Source organism: Plectropomus leopardus, chromosome 8, assembly GCF_026936395.1.
Source record: "Plectropomus leopardus strain MGB_pleo_1.0 chromosome 8, ASM2693639v1, whole genome shotgun sequence".
Lineage (NCBI taxonomy): Eukaryota > Metazoa > Chordata > Actinopteri > Perciformes > Serranidae > Plectropomus > Plectropomus leopardus.
Window position 1 is genome coordinate 16,621,190 of NC_142183.1, and position 23,098 is coordinate 16,644,287.

At 39.0% G+C, this 23,098-nt stretch overlaps 1 protein-coding gene across 2 annotated transcripts in view; it reads left to right on the forward strand.

Moving 5' to 3' along the window:
* The first annotated feature begins 1,486 nt into the window (after nt 1-1,486).
* The window catches only part of macrod1 (mono-ADP ribosylhydrolase 1), a 153,447-nt gene continuing 131,835 nt past the window's right edge, over nt 1,487-23,098 (forward strand). Inside the window, exons 1-3 of one of the 2 annotated variants that reach the window (XM_042493076.2) lie at nt 1,487-2,043; nt 3,564-3,662; nt 6,018-6,125. In XM_042493076.2, coding sequence (XP_042349010.2) covers nt 1,629-2,043; nt 3,564-3,662; nt 6,018-6,125 — 622 coding nt within the window. In that variant the 5' untranslated portion in view covers nt 1,487-1,628. The remainder of the gene's footprint in view (nt 2,044-3,563; nt 3,663-6,017; nt 6,126-23,098) is intronic. The other variant, XM_042493074.2, reaches the window with a different exon arrangement.

The window sequence follows — 23,098 nt, forward strand, 5'->3', positions numbered from 1 at the left end:
TTTTGCACCAATTTGTGCCTTTTCTGCATACATTTATGGTGTAAATTTTGTCAAAATAAAACTTCGCTGCTACTTTTCTGTTGTTTGGGCTTTTTATCTATTTGTGAAACCTAAATTTAAATACAAGCCTGATGATTTTTTTTTTCTAGCATTCAGTGGTGCAATTTGCACAATATCCGGGCAATAGAATAATGTTGCCCTCGTGACTATTTTCTGTTCTTTGGGGTTTGCTGAGTTGGCCAAAAACAGTCTGTATTTAAAAGTCTATGTTGTAGGATAGAGGCATCTAAGCCTGAAGCTGAAAAAGTGAAACTTCTCTCGTTTGCCAGGCATGTAAATGAACTATGATGGGCAAAATGAAAACCTGAATAGCCCTGTCTAGAGTCAGTGCTTATCCATTTTGGGCAACTGTAGAAACAACATGGAAGACTCTGTGGAAAAGGACCTGCTCCATACATCGATATAAATCTATCAGTTTATGGTAACAAAAACTGCAAATCTTTTTTTAATGTGATTATACACTAATAAAAAAATCATAGTTCTGAATATTATATTCAATTTCTTCCAATAAATGCCCCTAAATCCTACACACTGGACCTTTAAGATATATATAAAAATACACTACACTATTCTTTTATCCTCTGTAAATCATGAAAGTTGAAGAACTCTCATTTGCTAGATTGTTTGGTTGGTCAGTGTGCCCCCCATAGGCTTTAATAATACCTTAAAAAGTTATACTGTAAAATTTCCTTCTGTGCATTATCCTGCCACTTACTGTGGGGGGCTGCCGATGTAGCTAATAATAACTAAATCTGACATGAATCATCACTTTTCTTTTTGAGATTAATGTGGTTTATGCATGGTCCTATGCATGGTTTAAATAAAGACATGAAAAAAAGTTTATAGGCTATATTTATAAATACACTAGTCTACACACCATGTGTGCATCTCAGTTATCCTGGCGAGGACTGTATAGATCTGTGTAAGTAAAGGGTGTGTGTGTGTGTGTGTGTGTGTGTATGTATATATATCTTAATATATCTTATATTATCTTATCTTAATGTTAATTATAACCTATAAAATGAGGATGCCCCCTTATGTTCCAATTCCAATATTTCCGACTGCCATGAGGACAGCGTTAATTTATTTCTCAAATTATTATTATTATTACTACTACTATTAATGATAACGTTATTATTTAAAAAAAATATATTTATTAATTAATTTATCTTTTAGGGGGCGTCTACTTGTGAACGTTAGCTTCGGCTTTCCCATGTCATCTGAGTCGGGGGTGTACACTCGGTGTCGGATTAAAAAATAGAGCAGCACTCGTCATATCGTGGCATATTCTTTTCAATTAAATTAATATTACTTTTAAAATTTCGATACGTGACACTGCACTAACGCTTAATGACAACTTGTAAAGTCTGTCGTTTAGCGACAGCCAGCGAGCACCCCTTTGTAAATGGTACATTCCACATGTGAACATCCAAAACAAAAATGGCACATGAGAGCTAACCGACATTTGTTTGAATCGAAAACGAAACCTGCGCAGGTGCTGTGGCTGATACTGATCCCTGTGAAGCTGTAGTAACACGAGCCGTTAGCCCCCTCGGCATTATCCAGGCATGGCACTGCAAATATCATCTCTATTTTCATATATCAGAGCTCCGCTGTGCTCCGGCCCTCTGTCCCGTGCTGACTTCCAGGGCGCCGGTATCAAATTCAAACACATTTTAACGGCTGGAAGCCCCCGGCTGGGAGCGGAGCCAGCAACAAGTCCCGTCCGCGGCCATATTAACGCTGCCCTCCGAGCTGACAAGTTTTCAACCACAGCGACAGCAGCATTTTGGAGGTCGAGCCAGGGCAAGGCTACCTCCTCACCCCCAGGGAGGAGAGCTTGGTTGGGGAAAGTAGCCCTCGGTGCCGCCCTCGGAGTGAGCACAGTCGGGCTGGTCCAGTCTCTCCACACCGGGACAGTCACCGCCATGGCCCGCAAAGTTAACCTGAACTCCGCGGAGGGAGACTGGAAGGAGACCAAGGGTGAGACTGTCCAAACCAGAGCCGAGAGGATTTTAATGTAACTTCACAACACCAAAGAGAAACGTGTGTGCTGTCACATGAGTAAAACACCTGTCCAGCTGACAGACGCAGGCTACCTGTCAGAGTTAGCTGTCTGAAGACTAAAATAACGACTATATGATGCTAAACATCTATAACAGCAAAGCAGCAAGTCCATACAAGCATATTAGATCTGAGAGAGTAAAATTATTTGTAACATTGTACTTTCTGTAATATCAATCTACTTAGTAGACTATCATGTAAACTCTCTCTCTCTTACACACACACACACACACACACACACACACACACACACACACACACTTGGGGTCGACCGATATTGTTTTTTCAGGGCCCATACCGATTATTGGTAGGTTAATTATTAGTAGTTAATTATTAGTAGTCCCCAATTTCTCAGTTTTTAGACCAATAAAGTATATCTATCTATCTATCTATCTATCTATCTATCTATCTATCTATCTAATGAGACCTATAACTGATATTTGGAGCAGATATGCATTTCCAAAATAAAAATATTTCTGTCATTATTGAGAATTTGGAGTATAACAAACTCCAAAACAAAACAAAACTTTGCAAAACAATGCCTTTTGCAAATGTCAAATCAAAATTGAAACATCAAATACAGTTCCTCTAGCAACTTTTTAAATTTTTTTCATAAAGTCAAGTGAAAATTTCAATAAAAAATGAATAAATAAAAGTAGCTCCCTGAGGTTTTACAAAGTAAAAGTTCCTCCCATGCAGACACTTTACACTTTTTAATTAGTTAATTTTATCATTGATCATTAAGATAAAATGCCAATACAGATAATCGGCAAAAGGCCAAATATTAGCCCCAATAATATGCCAAGCTGATGTGTTTTTTTTGGTTGGTTTTAATCAACTGATACTTATGTTTTTGAGAGAAGGAGACTTCAGCAAATAATTCATCTCCAGGTTAACACTTCTTGAACAAACACTGAAGAGTTCTGCCTTGGATAAGTTTCAGCTGGTTGCAATCTGCAATCTTTACTGCAACATACACTAAATCCCCCTAAATTAGTTTGACAAGAAAACAAAAACAGAAAAGCAAGCAAATAAATTAGACAATAGATAAAAAAAAATGCCATAGATGTAACACTTCAGCCTTCTTTGAAATGACATTTAAGCTTAAAATCTTTAATATATTTGCTGTCTGCATAAAGTAAATCTGTACTTTAACAAAGTAGAACTTGATTGCAAAAGCTGCATAACAACCATTAAGTACTTTCAGGGTACTGCAATCTCATGGCATACAACATGTTTTAAGTTTCTGTTGGAATTTTAGTTATTAGGTGGGTATGCAGGATGTATTTGGTCTTATTCGTCATCAAGCTTGTCTTCAGTCTCTTTTTCCAAAACTACCATGTTTCTCTGTTTCTTAACAAAAATAAATATTTGCCAAAATATTTGTAAAGATTACAGATTATTTACTGTCTGTCCTTCTTCTTCTTTGTCTCTCTAAGACTTCTTGCTGTCTCTGCCTGTGAAGGACAGGCGTCAACACTACAGGACGTCTGACTTTGTGCCACTGGATGACGTCTCAGTGTGGACTCCCACTGCAGGTCAGACACCCAACATCAATCAAAGTCACTGTCGGGCTCAGTCAGGGTTGGGTGGTGGTGAGGCTGAGACTTTACCGGAGGGATGCAGAGAAAGACATCTGGTAGTCTCAGATGTTTGGCAACATCACTTCAAATAACTTTCCAAATTATGAACAACAAAGAGAGAGCTGGAAGCAACGTCTATGCAAAATGTGACATTTTCATGTGTAATATAATATTCTGATGTAAACAAAACAACACAATTAAGCGCACAAAGTAAAAGATAAACATACTAACATTAGGTGTTACACTATCATGTGTTTTATCACACATATCAGAAGCTTCAGTAAATATTGTCCTGTTCTCCAAGCAAATTGCTTCCAACTGTCCAACAGTTTCATTGGCCTTATCTAGTTTAGTATTCTCCTCAGGAATCAATAGTAAATTCATGTCATATTTTGGACACATTTGTACACTCGGGGTTACAAATAATGATGAACATAATCTTGAAAAACACCAAAATGTCACTGACAAAATAAAATAATGGAACCATGTGTGGCTATTCCCTCTCCCAAACAACAAAAAACAAAAATGGCCATTTAAGTATGTTTACATCTATATTTTCTGTGAATCTATGAAATGGGCGTTGTAATCGATTTGATCTATGTCAAAAGTACACCAGAGCATATGCAGTTTTTTTTCATTGTATATTAGAATATAATACAGCATTCATCCCCATCCTCTCCTTTAGTGCTCACCACTGAAAGTGAAAACAAACCTTAGATTCACAATAGTTTTGGAACAAGCTTTTTTCCTACTGTCTGGCACCTGAACACAAAATTAGTGACTTAGCATGGTTTGAAGCCAGTCTGAAGCCAGAGTTTCATGTACTACAAAGTGGCTCTCTTTTAACCTGGCTAGATCACCATGGTAACTTGTGCGGCAAACTCAGCTGAGGCGTGCCTTTCACAGCTACTTTGAGTAGCGTCACTCTATAATCAGTGGCACCTTATGAGCTATACAAATTGTCAGCTGGGAGAAAACATTATTAATACACTTAATAGAAGCTGTTGAGCTGTAATGTTACATAAATGCCACCTAACAAAGCTGTGCATTTACAGTATTGCTATATGTGGCTGTGACACGGCTGTGACTCTCACTGAACTACTGAATGTGTCTGTGGTGTTTTCTGTTCAATTTGCCCACAGTGGCTCTAAAAGACGCTTCTATAAAACCACAGATTGCATTATACATTAACAGGTCACTATATGTTTTTAATCAGGATTATGTTAATTTCACATGAAATGTGATATAATTCCTTTAAATCACACTGTACCGTTACCACCTCTTATATTTATATGCTTAGTTCTGATTTGCTGAAGTCTGTTTTTACACTGCTGTTATATTACAGCTGATAGATTAGTCTGTTGATATTTATCACAGATATTATTCAATCTGTAAAATTAATTTGAGTTTGATTTGCCAAAAACTAAGGTGGTTTATGTGTCTCCTTCATTATGGGACAGAGTCAAACCTTAATAAAGTTCTTGATTATAATGTTTAAATCATCTGCATCAAGTTTAAAGATTAAGAGCCTAAATAGATAGACTTTATTAACCTGTGCATTACTATATGTAATTTTCTGTCAGTTCTTGCCTTAATTGAAGCAACAGTGTTACTTTGTGCTGTAATGAATTTTAATAATCTACAAAGGCGGAAGTAGGCAGCATGTGATCGATCATTTTTAATTGAATGCGTCATTTGACTTGACGTCTGTGAACGCGCTTAGAGTCTGAATCAGAAAGTTTGAGTTAACAGAGACAGTTGATAAACATCTTTGTGGTACCCTGTTAGCTCTGACTGAGGCTGCAGGGTTTGTCGAGCCACCTCAGTCAGAGAGAGCCTGGCTCTGTTGAACTGGCTTCGTGGTAAAGCCCCCTAGTCACTACCTTTTACAAAGTCCATAACTTACCTGTGTGCTGTCACTGGCTCGGAGCTACACGCCCAGAAATGTCCTAAACACAGCAAAATAAGAAGAAAATGAGAAAATGCAGGCAGAGGGAAGAGTCTCTGCAGAAAATACACCACCACTCACTTCTAATGGGTCATAAGTGATGATTGAGAGGTATTACATCCCGTATGAGTCTATACATTGTTTTTTTTTTGGAAATTCCTGCACAGTTTATCTTTACTGGTATGAATAGGAGCAAACCATCAAGATGTGCAAGTTCACTCGGTAAAAACAACTGATCCTGAGACTGAATGTCCTCTGTGTGTGTGTGTGTGTGTGTGTGTGTGTGTGTGTGTGTGTGTGTGTGTGTGTGTGTGTGTGTGTGTGTGTGTCTGTGTGTGTGTGTGTGTGTTCCTCATTATCAGGCGTTTCTGGAAAGCCTCTGTACCAGAGGAATACAAAGTTGGACCAGAAGATCTCACTCTACAGCGGTGACATCACCAAGCTGGAGATAGACGCCATTGTTAACGCAGGTATGTGCGTGTGAATGAGTGAGTGTCTTAGTTGGATCAGTGTGTAGGTAAGTTATCCAACATAAGTCACCAGTGATCTGCTTTCATACACGATAAACTAAAATGAAAAACAAGAAAAACATCATCTAATTTCCTTTGTTTGCAACAAAAGTAATATTTTTTCAGCCAGGGAGAAAGAAACACTTGCATGAGAGCAATATCAAAGAGAAAGCCAACAAGTGGGGAAAAAAAGAGAAAGGATTATAGAATATGAAAGTTGTTGCTGAACTGAGCGTAGCCTTTAGTCTGTGTGTGCATCAGTATGAATCTACTGTATATAAATTTAGAGCAAAACGACTGTGAGGGCGGTCTCTGCTCATTATGGGTATGTTTTCTCAAGTGTGGGAGGGATAGCTATAGGCTTTTATATGGTCACCAACAGGTTTCTACTGTGAAGTTTTCTTTTAACTGTTGTATATATAGTACACAAGAATGCAAAGACAGCAAATGTGTTTAGAATCAGAAAGACTGCTGACTGACTCCCAGGAAACTTCAAAAGTAGGCATAGCAACCTGAAAGCAGAGGGAGTATTTATGTGAAGTCTCAGTACTGAACAGCTTATGGATAAACTGCTTTGAAAAGGAACCGTGAAATAACCAGAGGTAAATTTATGTGACTTTCAAAGGCAAATACCAACTCTTGGGATTAATCTAGAGGTAGCTGCTGTTTTGTGAAAGCAGAAACTATCAAATCAGCTGTCAGTGTACACAGCTAATCAGACTTTTATTTGGGTGCCACATCAGGAGTCATTTACAACATTAAAGACATAAAATAAAATGTTTGGACGTACTGCATTTATTCACTAAAACGCTCTCTCCAGCAAATTTAGCATGTTTATGCGTGTGTTGTTTTTTCTGGTGTGTCACGCACAATGTCATTCACTGGCCAGAAAACAGGTTAGTGAACAGTAAAGCAACATGGAGGCCTCTTTCTACCTCTTTCTTATATCTCTACTTGTTTAGTCACTCTCTTTCACTCAGTGCTGATGAAAAGTTTTGAATGATGTTTGAACACTGCTAGGACGGAGACAGATGGTATTTTGTGGTGGCCTGTCATTGTATGTATTATATTACTCCTGTGTTAGAATACAAGAAGCAGATATTCACGACAGGTATGGTCCCGTAAGGCTGGTCAGTGCGTGTGACAGAGCGTTTGTTACAACATGTGCTTGAAAAATTACGTGAAGTCTGCGTAGGTTTGGATCATTTTAAGTTTTTGACCATGTTATGCAGTGTTATAGTGTGTAACAATTTGCAAAATTTTGGAGAATATGTAAAGATAAGACAACAAGTTTTTAGTGGATGAGAAGAGATGTAAATTTTGAAGGACTTTGCCTGCTATTTATTATAATCTCAGACCTCATTCAGGTTTTCCCCTACATCATGTGAGTACTTTGGGTCTTTGCTGAACAAAACTGGAACACGAGCAGAAACTGAGACACCTAGCAGTTGCATAAGGAACCTTTGTATGTTAAAACGGCCACTATAATTAGCCGTGTCATATTTCCATTGCTGTCTATTTAAGCGGAGCTGGAGGCGATAAAGAGAGTCAATTGCCCCATGAGTAAATGAGTAAGTGCTGATTGTAACCTTTCTATCAAAGACAAAAGCCAGATGTTAGTGGGTGTGTATAGTGTATTTTTTGTCCAGTGGTAAAGGGGCGAGAGAGTGTGTTTGCTTTATTAAGTGTCTCTCCCTGCACGCTCAGTCTCAGAACCACTTGGCTATCGGTCTGATGATATGCCTCTGGGGGCAACAGCACATATTTCGGGGGCTCTAGTGTAGCCAAGACCGGGCCAAGACTTCCTTTTCTGTGCGCTACTCATCGCTTACGGTCCAATTAACAGCTTGAGAGGGGTTCAGACAACATTTCATCTAATCCCTGTCAACAGAGATCTATTTATGAATGCAGATGAATTAGAAAAATGATAATTATCATCAGACAAAAGCTGACGGGTTCAGAGATTGCGTTTCAGCCAATTCGTTCCACCTCTTTTGCACTCCACGGGCTGTTTACCTGCAGGCAACTACAGCCTGCTCAGCTGTGCTTGGCTTATAGTATTCTGATTGCAGAAGGAAACCAGAACTCTTCTGATAACAAAATCTTGACCCATCGCCCACCGATTCTGCACACATATGCAGATATCTGTTAATCGAGATTACTGCACACCAGAATGATTGTCTTTATCAGGCCTGTTTATGTTGTGTCCCCTCATTTGTTTTGGTGACACCAACGGCATCCAAACAAGCCTTTGGTTTGTTACGTTAACTGATGGCTGCTTCTGCAGCTATGATTATTTTCATTATCAGTTGATAATTATTTTAAACTAATCAAGTGATCATTAAGTTTAGTAAATGTCTTAAAATTGTGAAAAATGTCCACCACAAGTTCTGAGGGCCCTAAAAATGTCTTATTTTGTCCATCCAACAGTCCAAAACACAAAGATAAATCAGAGATGTTTCAATAATTACCATATTCCGTTTTGCTACGTTTAAACGATTTATAGCAATTAATTGGTTGTCAAAATTATTTTCTGTCATTTGAGATACTGACTAATTGTTTCAGCTGACAGAAAACGGAACACATACTGAAATTAAGTCTTACTGTCAGAAAATTATTTTTAACATGGTGAAATAACTTTTCCTCTGCAGACAATGAGAAAATGAAATTGCACCAAGGTTAATCATAATTAACATATAATACTTATGAGGAAAACATTTCTTAATACTGAACTGTAATTATTTGGGTTTTCCATAGAAAAAATAAAGTTATACTGACCAGTTTTGCGCCCATAAATACTTAATTCATCTACCTCAGAGGTGACATTTGGAGCTAGAAGCTCCTCATCAGATGTCTGATGAAGAGCGTGTAGCTTGAAACGTCACCTCAGTGGTAATTGAATCAAATATTTACTGTACCATGGTCTAGTGAGCAGACTTTGTTTTGTCTTCCCATGTATTGACTTTTGTCCAGCACCTAGTTTTTTGTTGTCTGGATATGTTTTATACTGACCAGTTATAAGATCAGTTAAACAAACTGTTATGGTAGCCGCCATAACTCGAGCTGCATTGATGACATCAGTTAGTTGTCAACTGTTACTTTAATCCCTACTAATCTGACAGTCAATCCATTTGAGTGAGTTTTTAAGAAAAAAGATCAAAATTCTCTGATTCCAGCTTTCTAAATGTGAATATTTACTGATTTCTTCACTCCTGTGTGACAGTAGTGCTGGGCGATGTAGAGAAAATAAATACACCTTGATATCGATATTGCAGGGTTGACCATCTGTGCTTTTACAACATACTTAAACAATGAGATTTTTGATAAATAATCATCAGTAATGTGGTTATAATGACTAAGTGGATAAAGGCAAATAATGGAACAGCCAGAACAGTGATAAGTTACAGAAAATAATATCACTTTACGATATTGCAGCTAAACTGGGAAAAGACAACACATGATATGAGGATATTCAAAATCTCAGACGATATCTAGACCCATATCCCGATATTGATTTAATATCGATAATATATATCGATAATATATAATGGTAAACTGAATATTTTTGGGTTGTGGACAAAACAAGACCTTTGATGATACCATCTTTGGCTTTGGGAAACACTAATTGACATTTTTTGCCATTTTCTGACATAAAACAAACAACTTATAGTTTAGTCAAGAAAATAATCGACAGGTGAAAGGACAATAAAAATAATCATTTCTTGCCACCCTGGTCATAACTGAGCTGAGTAGCAATTAAAAGCAGAAAACAAATCTAGTTAAAAACTGAAAATATCTAGAGATGTACTGTATTCATCTAACCTCATATGTTTTGAATAAAGTTTTTTTTGGGGTGCTCAGTGGCTCAGTTGGTAGAGCGGTCGCCCCATGTGCGGAGGCTACGTGCTCACTGCAGCGGCCGCGGGTTTGAGTCTGTGCTCGGCCTTTCGCTGCATGTCATCCCCTCTCCCTCTCTCTCTTTAATGCTGAGGCTGTCCTATCCCCAATAAAGGCAAAACGCCAAAAATAGTCTTTAAACAAAAATGTCTTTTTTTCCTCAACATTTTAAAGTCAGGTGTACATCCTCCCATCGGTCTTTATTTTCCACCACTTACAATTAAGATTAGAGTCTTTTCCAGTGACCATTAGATGGAGCCAAAAGCCAGTTCATTCACTGAAGACCTTTTCCCACAAGGCTGTTTGGGCATTTGGGGTAAATTTAATCCGTGTCTTGGCACAGACGGTGCATAGAGGGGAGAGTGAGGCAGGCCAGCGTGCCTAAATGATGCTTGATGATGAGGCTTTAGCAGAAAATGATAGATCTTCATTGGCAGCTGACTGTCAGCAGGTGTGCACTGTGCCAGCATCCAGTGAATATGTTGATCTTTCACTCTCTCATTTATGGCATTACTGCCTGTGTTTGTCTGCGCTCTCATGCATCCGCCTGCAAATGTTAAAGTAATTATATGTGTGTATACAGTAAGTAATTGTAATTTGTCGCTTGTGTGTCCGTGTAGGCGACTTTGTGTTGTACTGTGTATTTTACAAGAGCTTTTTACAGAGTCGCACGATGCGAAGTAGCATGGAATTAACAAGAGGAATCAGCTAGTAAAGTGTCATTTAGCAAAGAGGACGAGGCAAGGTGAGGGAGGGAGACTGGAAAAAACCCCCACAACTACGCCAGAGGAAACATGACTGAGAGACGGAGCGTGAGAGAGAGTCAGCACGCCGACTCACAAAAAGCGAGGGGAGAGTCTGGAGGAGTGAAAGGAAGAAGATAAAAGAGAGGTAGGGAGAGGACACAGGCTAGTATTTAAATCTCGGACTGCATTGCCATGGCAACAAGCAGGTACAGGGCTCCCACAAAAGGGTTTTGGGTAGATCATGCTTTTTCTGTTTGACTGACTTGCTGGCCAGCTGACGGTCTCCATAGTCATTTTGTCGACTAAGCGGCTGACCTTTCCAGTCGATGACTAACTGATTGACTAAGAGGCTTTCAGTGATGTCAGTCGCACTTAAAGAGATATGACATTAAAATAAAAGAAGCGAGCAGACATCGAGGGAAAAGAGAACAATTAGAAAAGAGACTGTTAGTTACGCTCATTTAGAAAATTGCTCGCTCATTTTCCTATTGCAGATCTAACAGCAAAGCACCGGCGTTAGAGAGCGGTAAAATCAGCGCCTGTGGTTTTTGACATGTGGAGGGGAGTGTTGTGGATTTTTTTTCCTGGCTGCTATGAGAGGCCTTGAAGAATCATTTAGCACATAACGCAGCACACATTCAGTTGAAGCCAACTGTGGCCAATTATACGCTATACTGGCAGACTGGTAGGCAGGTTGGGAGGGGGGCTTCCAGGCCTGGCTGGTGGTGAGAAATTGACTGCAGACACACAAACACACATATGTATTGTAGATGTGGATACGTGCAGTTACAGACACAGAAGCAAGGGAGTAGGTTTTGTTTCAACACTTTGGGAGTTTTGGGGCCCTCTGACAGAATTTTTAAAAACAGTTAATTTCCTAAATTCTGGAGAATTGTTTTGCATCAGTTTATTGTGGAATCGTCTTTTATTTCATTTTATGCTGCACCTTTCATGTTTTAATGAGGAGGACAGATCTACATCTTCTAAATAATGAGGGGGACGTGTGTACCCCCAGGTGGAAACTAAGTAATATGCTACTTTCTTTCTCCTACCTTCCCTCAGTCAGCGAAGACTGCGATAGATAACCCCATCTGGAAATGATGGAAAGTCAATAGGTTTTTGGTTAGAAGCCTGAAATAAGGTCTGTGGTTAAAACAAGTTTAACAGACTTTAACATTTTGTTCATCAACATGAAATACATCAGTAAATACTCCACTTGTGAACTTTGAAGCTTAAAAAAGGTGGTTGCTAATGAGAGGCTAAATGAAACTACAGAATGTCATCACGTGGAGCCGTGCCACACTCAGCTTTACAGCTTCGTGGCAGTGCCGATGCACTGTAGTGTAGCTCACTATAGTTTAAAATTAGCTTTTTCTTTCTGACAATTATATTGAGGCTTAAGAAATTCTAAAAGTGGTGTTTTGTTGTATTTTATGCACAAAATTATTGTGGAATTTCTTAAATTTATTCAAAATAAAAGTCCTCTGCTGCTACTTTTTATGTTTTTTTGAGGAGGACAAATGCATGCTCTGAATATTCACGGAGGCGTGTCCCCTGTGAACCGCTGGAAATATACTCCTGTGCACAGAGGCATCAGAGACCTGCCAATTAACAGGTGAAAACTATGCTGCTCCACCCTGACACTTCCTTCCTTCCTCTCCTCAGTCAGCGCAGACAGATCAGGTAAAGAGGGCGCAGCAGGGAGGCCGGGCCGGAGCTGTTTGTCGTTTGTGTTGCTCTCAATAAAGATCGGATTTACAGTAACTCTCCACTCCTCCCCCTTCTCCTCCTCTTTTCCTCCCCTTCCTCCGCCCCCTCCCTCCTTCCTTCCACACTTTTACAGCCCCTGGCTCCTGCCCACTCCTATAAAACACTACAAACATAAAAACCCACAAGCACTTAAGAGCCGTCCTGGTGAGGAGGGGGGTGAGGGGTGGGGGGATACAGCGGGGAGGAGACGGCGGGCAGAAACATCCTCCTCTTTACACCCCTCAATCACTCCGTCCGGAGCAGCAGAGAGAGAGATGGAGGGGAGGATATATTGTCTCTGATGGGCTAGCTGATTAAGATGGATTGCACAATGAAATGTCTTTGGAGTGATGAGTTCTCGGAGTGTGTGCACGCGAGTGTGTGTGTGGATACGACGTCTGCAACTAACTTTGCATTAAAACCTTTTTTCAAATTGATTAAATGCAAATTTGCTTAGCTCTACTGAGCTGCGTTTTCACTCGCAAAAGTTTTATTCCTAATTTCCATTCCAGCACTTATTCTCAGTCGCCGTCTTGTTTATTGCGTTCAACATTAAATACCATTTTTTTTTGGCCTACTTTTTTGTTTTTTTCCCCCATGTAGAAATTGACTTTAATTGAAAAAGATGTCAAACTGGACATATAAATTCTCTCAATGTTTTTTGTGTAATGTCCTTTTTTTGCCAGTGGAGCTAACTGTGTGTGTGAGAGTAAATGCAGCGGCAGAGTCGGCTGATAAATCTTTCAGGCTAGACTATAAAAAACTGTCCCTAAAATTAAGCCGTGCACCGTCACGTGATAAAGAATATTCTGCTCCTATCTCAGTCTTTAGAGCTTGAGCCACTTGTCATCGTCACAATTTCTGCCTGCTTAGAAGCTCTGTGTGTGTGTGTGTGTGTGTGTGTGTGTGTGTGTGTGTGTGTGTGTGTGTGTGTGTGTGCACGTGCGTGTGTGAGGACTGACACCTCTGCACCCGTGTTTGGATATATTGACACGATTACAATGCATGTATGTCTACACCTGGTCAGCTGCACCTGCATGTGCCAGAAAAAGACAGCACGCATGAACGTGGCTCTATGAATGTGTGTGCGGTGCAATGTCTGCAGGGGTGGTGCATGAGTACTTTTGCTCTCGTCTTGAGCGCAGGTGTCCTATCATGTTTGTGTGCGCATGAGATAGGGTCTCCCAGGTTTTCCTCTGCAGGTCAGAGATAAAGCTGTTGGTTGGAGCTGGAAACCCACTCACCGTGGCAACAGCTGAGAGATACAAGATTAGAGCCAATAGTTTTTGTGGCCTGCAGGTGACAGACAGGATGTGAGAGAGAGGGCGTCTGTAGTCTGTACTGTAACTTCCTCACAGATAAGAAGCCTTTATAGAAAGCCTGGATGGATGAATGGATGAGATGGATAGCAGGGTCGGTAGGTGGAGAAGAAAAGTGTCTGGGTTTGATGAGGCAGGTGTAGCACTTTTTTTAACCAACAGATTACAATGAATGTGTCATTTCACTGTCAGTGTAGTGTCATTGTGATACATAGGTTTTTAAAAAGGAAAAGTTTGGGTCACAAGGACAAGCATTTTATCAGGGAGGCCGGGCACAAACATGCCAGTTATGACTAATGGCCGCGAAAAGCTTTATGATCGTCACAGTCACAATAACTTGCGATGCTGATCAAAGCGTGAAGCTTGACTCATCAGAAATCAAGTTTGAATGTGGTCGATGCAGAGTTCAGAGGCACATTCTGCCCAGCGTCAGCACATATTCATTAATACATACTGGCATAAAAATAAATTCCTAAAAGGTAGCCCCTTCTGAAACTCCTGATTATGTATGAAGACTGTGGAAAAAATCCTAATGTATGTCTTGTTTAAAGACCCACTGTGTAGGATATAGTGGCATCTAGGCCCATTTAAAGCCAGTGTTTGGTTTGTCCGTTTTTGGCTACAGAAATCACAACTAAATCACAATATTATTTTCTATGACGGCCAATAGATGCCCTTGAATCCTACACACTAGATCTTTAAGTAAACATAAATACAGTAAATCAATAAAAAAAGACCCCAATAAAATTCATATTTTCAAATCAGATTACTTTAGTTAAATACAGTAATCATGTAGTTACAATTTAATATTGACTGTTAGGAAGTGCTTTTTTCTTCCTTCTTTTTTTCTGTTATGTTTTTATCACGCTCCTGTCATGCAGTTTGTTTTTGAAGCGTGGACAGTTTTTCGTAGACATTTTTTCAGTCTGCCTTCTTGCTCACCGTCGTTATAACATTCACATGACAGAGTATTTCTCGACTGCTTGACAGATGTTTGACGACTGCCTCGTTGGTTACTCCTGGTGCTTGAGTTGTCAAGTGATGGTATCTCGCTGCCTCGCTCCAGTTGTTTTAGTGGCACAAACTGCTGTTGTGAATGGGTTATGACTTTAAGATGTCTTATCCTCCACAACTCTAATTTTTCACATCTAGTTTCAGTTTTTGCTGATTATTTTATTGTTCATTGGTTAGTTGTTTTGCCTGTTTAAATGTCAGAAAATGTTTTTCATTGTATTGTGGCGTAATGTGTACTATTTTTTGCCGAGCTGCAACAATGAATCCATTAATTAATTAGTTGATCTGCAGGAAATTACTGGGCAGCTGTTTTGATAATCAATTGATTATTTCAGTTGTTTTCAAGCCAAAATGTCAAACATTCTCTGATTGCAGCTTCTTAAATCAAATTTTCTTGCTCTTATATAACAGTCAATTGAATGTCTTTGGGTTCTGGATGTTGGTGGAGGTGGCACGCCTCCACTGCTGTAGAAAAGACTCATCAGAGCTTTGACATTATCTGCCTTTATGTAAACTGTAAAGATAGACTGATCTGAAATAAAAAGTGGTTGTGAAGTTGATTAGAAAAATATGCATCTTGAACTAAAGACGTTAGGAAAGCAGAGACTTTCCAATATCATCTTATAGAAGTAATTCTCTGCTGGAAAGATGGCCTTTTAATTAAACTAGGCTGTCTATGTAGTAGAAAGACGCAAGTCCTTTTTAAATTGGTGCTTTATGACCAGAGAAAACAGAAAAAAAGCAGTGGCATTTGCTTTTGCTCAAGAGGTACAAAAACTCCAACTACCAGAATGCATTGCGCTTCACTGGACCAGTAAATGCTCCCACTGGTGGGTGACGTAACGTGAGCTTGTCTATTTTGACATAGAAAACAGTATTGCTGTTGGTAACAAACAATCTTGAATTACAGTTAAACCGTAAGCGTAATGTTTCTTCATTTGACGTGAAAAATAGGCAGTGCAGTCTCAGAATTTTAATTCATACTTGATTAGCACTGCTCAGTTTTAGAGTCAGATCTTAGAATTTTTAGTCTCTGTTACTTACAATACAAAAAAAAAAGTATGGCGGCCACTTCCTCTTCACAAAGTCTTGTTTTACGTCTAACAGTGCTCTAAAATAAGTTTCTGGAGAGATTTTAGCTGATAATTAGGAAATTCAGTTGCATAGTTTTTTTCTGTTTCATTAGCTCTGCCTAGTTTAACAGTTTGATGAGTTGAAGAGAGAGAGTGAGAGAAGCCGATCAGTCTTGATCTGCCTCTATACATTTTTTTCCGTGGTGGTGGGCATACAAACATGTGAAAATACATTCTGTACCTTTAGCAAAAGCTCTAGAGGCAGTTATTTTGAGCAGGGAGATCATGGTGCCTGTGTCCAGACCTTTGAATTTGCCCACTCTACTAATTGCGAGTTGACAGATTCTGGTCTGGCATGATGTGAAATGCGAGTTTCTTGGTTATGATTAAAAAATATCCAATGAGTGCCACGCCTAATCAGTGCTCCGCAGGTGTACACTGGTGTCCCAGTGATGTGGACCCACTTAGAATGACATTAGATACAGACAGATATGTCTCTAGGTCTCTAGTTTTGTTCTCTAGTGGTTGGACAGGGAAAATCGAATCTCCATCCTCTTTGGGAATCTGTAAGAGATGATGCAATGTCAAACTGAAGATGGAAACACAGTGTAAAAAGTTGACAATTCGGTCTAATATCAGACAAAAGATGGACTGTTGTAGCGGCAGCCTCTGGCTCACTTGAGGCCATTGCAGCAACCTGGGTTTGATTCCTAACAGTGGCCCTTTTCTGCATGTCTTCCCTCCTCTCTGTCCCCTTTCCTGTCTATGTAGCTGTTCTATAATAAAAGCAAAAATTGCCCCCAAAAAATTATTTAAAGAAAAAAAATTAAGGGAAATTTACCACAGTTCATTTACGTATACTACCCACATTGTCATGATACAGAGCTGGTTGAAAATCAAGAGTATCCCTTTAATTTTTCATTATTTCAGTGCGCTATGAGGATGAGTGTGTTGGATAAGCATCAATAATTGAACATCAGTGTTTTTTGAGCTTGGATGCTTCCATCGGGTGCAATATAAATTCAACCCAGCGGTGGAGCATCTTTTATTGATTCTGGAGAAGTCTGCGGTTGATGATGACCGATAGCTGCAGTGGGGGTTGGCTGAGGGGCTTTGGGGGTTACAGAGGATGAAGAGGATGAAGGAACAGTGGCATTGGGAAGGCATGGATGAATGCGCTCAGACAGACAGGCAGCAGGACATGGTCTAGAACAGCTGGATGAGAGGTGAAAGAGATGTGCTCGGTGAACCTGTTTGGTGATTTTAAGAGGATAAACCAGGCGAACCCTCGGTTCTGCAGGTAGAGCCCCTTACATGAGAATTACTCCACAGTGGCACAGCTTCACACTCCTTCTGCAAGGCTTCACTGATTCTTAGCTGGCTTTGTCAGTGGAGCTTAGTGCCGTGCTTAGCGCCAAAATCAGCCTGGCAGACATCCGTGCTTTCGCCACTCTGCTAGAGTGTGTATGGAAGATTGTCAGGCTTGACTTGTTGTTGTAAATTGCTTCAGAGCGGCTAAAATTGTTTTTCAGATCTCACCTGAGCTGCGTTTTTCTCATTTGACTGGAGTAATAGGGGACACAGAGAGGAAATCTTTGCATGCTTAACCACTTTATAAGGGATTTTCCAGCATCAGGCCAAGGATTAAGTGATTTTTGTCACAGATCTACTTTGAATGCCACAATATCTACTGCAGTCTCAGTGCTTAAGCCGTTGATAGTCTGTTTGTTTTAAGTATGTGCATCATGTAGCACTTAATAGAGGATAATCAAGTTGTAGCCAGCTGTAGCATTTTTTTTTCCTTGCCTGAGGAATTAATGTTTTCAAGGCTGCATTTCATCCTTAGATAGCTGCCACTTTTTCATCAAGTCACTTATCCAAGGTTGTAATCAGGAGGGACGTGTTGTTGTGATCCACCCAGCCTCTGTGGTAGTAACAGGGGTCAGAGTAGGTGATGGAAAGCCCAGAACAGAGACTGTTGAGGTCCCACAGGCCCCCACACTGTGTGCTCTCTTTGTCTCTCTGTGCTGCAGTTACCATACATCTACCCTAGAGCTCTTGTCAGCTCCTCTTAGGAGAGGCTCATATTACAAGATGCAAAATGTCACACCAAGTTTGCTATCACAGACAAATATTTTATGTGTGTGTGCTCTAAGAAAGCCTCAAAACAGATACTATAACATGAGTGTGTTTATGTGTGTTTTGATACACAAGTGATGCATAAATTAACCCTTTGAAAATAACAATTGACATATTTTTCTTATGCTGCGCTCATATGCCTTTTACAAGCTGTTTAACCTGTTGAAAGCAAAGCAGATTGGTTTGATTTCTTTTGCAAACATGGGTTAAAAAGCAGTGAGCAACTTGGCAAGAAATGTACTACAAAATGTAAGAAATGAGTTAAAGGTGACAAGAAAAATACTTGAAAATTAGTTTTAAAAAAAAACTGATAAACTAAGAAAAATGACAAGACGACTTTATTCATAATTATTACAGTTATATATATTCAAAATTATGTTACAGAAAAAAACATACATATATTTTCTTCAATTTTCAGCACTTTTTGGGATCATTTCTTGCTTATTTATTTTATTTTATATTATTTTCTTGTAACTTTTTACTAACTTCTTGCTAGATTATGGGCTATGCCTTCTTAAGTTGCTCATTACCTTCTCCCCCTTTTTTGAAAAAAAAAAAAAAAAAAAAAAATCAAACCAATTTGCTCAGATTTCAAGCTCAAAGAAAATGTTCCTCTCAGCCAACCTTTCTACTTCTTTAAGGATTAATTTAGAGATTGTTTATTAAAATAGTAAAACAGGTGTTCATGCTGCTGCTGTGAAATAGAACAGGTTACAGATCCCTCATGAAATGCACTCTTTTTCCCTGCTGTAGTAACTGTACTTCCTCAGGTCCAGTTCCTATAGCGGCAGTATCCCCGCCGCGCTGACTTTGTGTTTTGTGAAGCAGCGCTAATGGACACGTTCTCACAATATGCCTGTCAACTGTCTGTACGCACTTACAGAAGCAAATTGGCTTTGCTGATGCTGCCTCAGTTCCAGAGTAAATGTGATGTGCTGTCAAAGTGTAGACCCGCCGCGACCACCTCCCCACTCCACCAGCTACTAAACCAGCACTGAATTACAGCGGCGGGTATCGAGCAAAGTCAGCCAAATGAAGATGTTAACCCCTTTTATTTTTTAGTGGGAAGAGGATTTGTTGTACAAAGGCTAATAAAGAGTGTGAAGCGAAAATCCACTGGAGTCCGATCTATATGGATTTTAACCAGTGAGGTCGACAGTAAGCAGTGGTAATGATGGGCAGGGTCAGAGACAGGGCTGAGTTCTTGAGGTTTACCACAAAGAATATTGAAACATGTACATGGATTATGAAAAGTGTTTTATTTATTAAGCAAATGCAGAGTTTCCTGCTTTTTTTTGTCGAAGTAAGCAGCTGTTTGTAATGCCCAATTAAATAATTCTCAAACATTTTCTTATCTTACAATAGGTCTGCAACTAACAGTTATTTTCATTATTGACTTATCTCGTGAATGCTTTGTTTAATAGTTGATAAATGTTGTGGTTGATAAAATGCTGGTAAAATAAAATAAAACACCCATCTCAAAGTCACTTTGGTAAAAACCTGTTGATTTTTTTTTAAAATTATACAGTAATCTCAGGCGTTATTTTAAAGGTTTAGATTACTATTCAAGATAGAAAATTAATAAAAAAAAATCTCAGGATGAGGACAGTGAAGATCTGAGCTCACACTGTATTCACAGCACCTTCATTCTCTGCTACACAGCCTCATCCTGCATTAAAAATTATGCAGTTAAAAACCAAAGAACTGAAATTATTAATAAAATTATTATAAAATTAAGTGTCAGGCAGAGGAAAACGCTGGATTTCGCAAGTCAGTGTTTATATGATTGTTAAAAAAAACCCCAAATACATAATGTAGTCAGTTGTAGAGTTTGAATAAATAATTCCTAAAGATTCAAGAAAAATAATTTCTCATTTAATATTGAAATAATCTGATCAACACTCATTCAAATCACTGATTTTACACCAATTTACTGTATTTTTTGCGTTCACTATTGCGGTTAATTGCACAGTTTCAGCTGTTTTGCATATTGAATATTTATTTAATATTTATTGACATATCCATAAACTATGTCACTTATTTAAGGTACCTCAGGTTACTCCATGATAAAAAAGGGGTAATTTTAGGTAAGGTCTTTATGTGGAGTGAGCTGCTTGGGGGAATGAGGGAGAGTTAAAGATTTGGTCAGTGCGGGATGATGGGAATAGGTGAGGACCACATGGCAAACAGGCAAAATATTAAAACATATATAAGGAGGTGATAAACGCCTAAACAGTAAACAGGTATCAAATTGCTTCTTATATCCAAATGAAAGTTCAAAACTAAAAGCTCTTCAGATAAATATCATATCAGACAAAGAAAGGATGAAAACCTTAATGTTTAAGAGTGTGGAAACAGTATTGTTTGAAAACTTACTTATTAAATAATTCATTATAAAATTGTTATTTATTAATATTAATTTTCAGTCAATCAAATAAAAAAGTAATCACTTAATACATGCTTTATATGCTCTAGTCTGTTGCCAAAGTTGCTTTACTATAATTTACTATTAGTGCAGAACCACTTGGCGTCATCTTTGATTCACAACCATAGACAGCAGTGACTGGACCTTTAAATTACTGTACCTCTTGTGTAAACACAGCGACTCTCTAAGTCATAAATGTGCTTAAATATAATATTTTTCTTCTGTTGCAAAGACCGGACTTTGTGGAAGCTGTGTATATTAAAAAAATGTTCTTCCTATATCTGTTAGTGTGAAATTAAAAATGAAATTTAAATCTTTAATGTTAGTTGAGTAGCCTGTCACTGAGGAGACACACTCGCTATAATTACCAATGTCCCTGTAAAGTAATATTGCTTCAGAGGAAAGCTGATATTGAAGCTATAGTGATTTCTCTCTGTTTGTTTTGAGGCTTTTCACTTAATCCGCCTTATGATTTAAAAATATATATCAAATGAATAGAAAATTACTCTTCCACACCCTCTCGAAGTGCTTGGTTTTTAATGGTAAAGTAAATTAAAGGCTGTAGGCGTATTTCATATCTTTGGGGCTTTAGATGATCTAAGGCCTACCACTGTGAGGAATCAGGGTCTGTGTGCTTCAGATTCACATTAAAAGTAGCTTTTAAACTATGTTTGATTGACATTTTGTTTCATGTGCAGCTGAAGATTTCTGCTAGTTTTTTGTCTTCTCTTTTACTTTTTTCCTGTTTCTTAACATGCACACTGGTGACCCTCGCTTCATCTTCACTGACGCTTGTATCTCATACTTTTCATCGCTACACTGAAGTCTTGTTATGTCCACTCTGTCCTCTTGTATCTGTGTCTTTGCCATGGGTGCAGTTTGGAGGCTGCTGTGACTCTGTGAATTGGCCGCAGCACGAATTTAGACAGTGCTGCTGCTCTAGTTTTTCCAGTCCAGATCTGTCCGAGTTAATTACGGTACAACTGTCAGAAAGACCACTTTACTGGTCATTTGGGCAGCGACATTAATGCTCTCTGTGTACTGAAAAATTTGAGCTTTCAAGGTTCAGTGCTCCGAGTTTCCGCGGGATGCTCTGATGTCCAGTTTGTGTCTCAATTTGAGTGGGAAGATGGAAGAAAACCCACGATTCTTCACGGTGCATCTCCAGGGTTTCGTCTTCACCCTTCCCCCCTTCTTTTTTTTACTGCTTCCATTTAGACATCATCGCAGGGATGTGACCCGAGAGGAGCGAGACGTTGGCATTAGACAAACGGGCCTCAGTTTACAGCTTCAGATTGATTTACAACCTGACATTGAGAAGTTAACATACCCTTGGAGAGTTAATCCCTAATGTTGTCCGGGTCAGTAAATAAACGAAAAAAGAAAAGCTGAATTGAAGGAGTTTGCAAAAAAAGCTCATTCGTGCTAATTATTTCTCTCCCACCCCTCCCTTGTTAAAAGCTTTCCCACCCCTCCAATCAATCGCCACTTTAGCGAGCAGGAAGGGATGGAGGAAGTGCGAGCCTCATTAGCCTGATTGGGCCGATGTGGGAGATGGAAGGAGATGGAGTGAATGAGGGAGTAAAAGAGAAAAGGAGTCAGCTTGATCATCAGCACTTGGCCCATCAGAGCTTCTGTCATCAAGGCAAGTGCTGCGTTCAAATGTGTTGGTTTGTTGTGCAGCATCGTGACTCCTGGAAGGCTGGGAGAGGATCTTCTGAAGGTGCTGAAGCTGGCGAAGGTGGCTGTTGCTGGTTTAAGAGTAGTTTTGTTGTTCTGTCAGTGGTAAAGGTAGAGATTGTCAGTCTCAAAGCTGGAACGGATGGTGAATTTCACCCCTTTTCTATAGTCAGGTTAAGAGAGCAAGGGTCCAGTGTGCTAAAAATGAACCTCAAATTGCCATCAGATGACATCTGTTCTGAACAATTATCTCGGCCGCAGCCCTCTGAATCTTTTTTTCCTCAAATGTCATGAAAAATGTTAAGTTTGTTGGCCCTTGCAACCACCACGATAAGTTCTGTGTCGACTGGAAATCAAGTTCTGTTAACTGATTCATTACTTGCTATTGATTGGTTAGAGTGGTTTGCAACCTTTTTCCTAAAGGGAACCCTTTCTCTGTCATGAAGTAAACTGGCTAAGTGACTATAAGTAATTATATTCAATGCATAACAACTACTGTACAGAACAACTGTTAAACTGTACAATAACTCAAATAGTGAGCAAGTTTGGATGAATTTGAGCAAATTATTTCCTTTGTACATTGCTTTTCATACAAATATCTGTCTGCATTATGGGTTTTTAATTTTTCTTAATAATCATACATACTGAATAGGCTCCAATTTTTGCAGAAATGTAGTCTTCTTCTCCCTGTCTCCTAGCTATTGTTCTGTCAGCTTTTTGGTTGTTTTAACTGCAAAGTTTTTATATTGAATAATATTTTCAACATAAAAAAACCCCAAAACACAAATTCATTTAGTTTTCTTTATAGAATTAAATAACATGCAGAGATACAGGCCTACTGTATATTTTTTGAAAAACAATTCTTAAACCCCTTAAAATTAAGAGGGCTTGT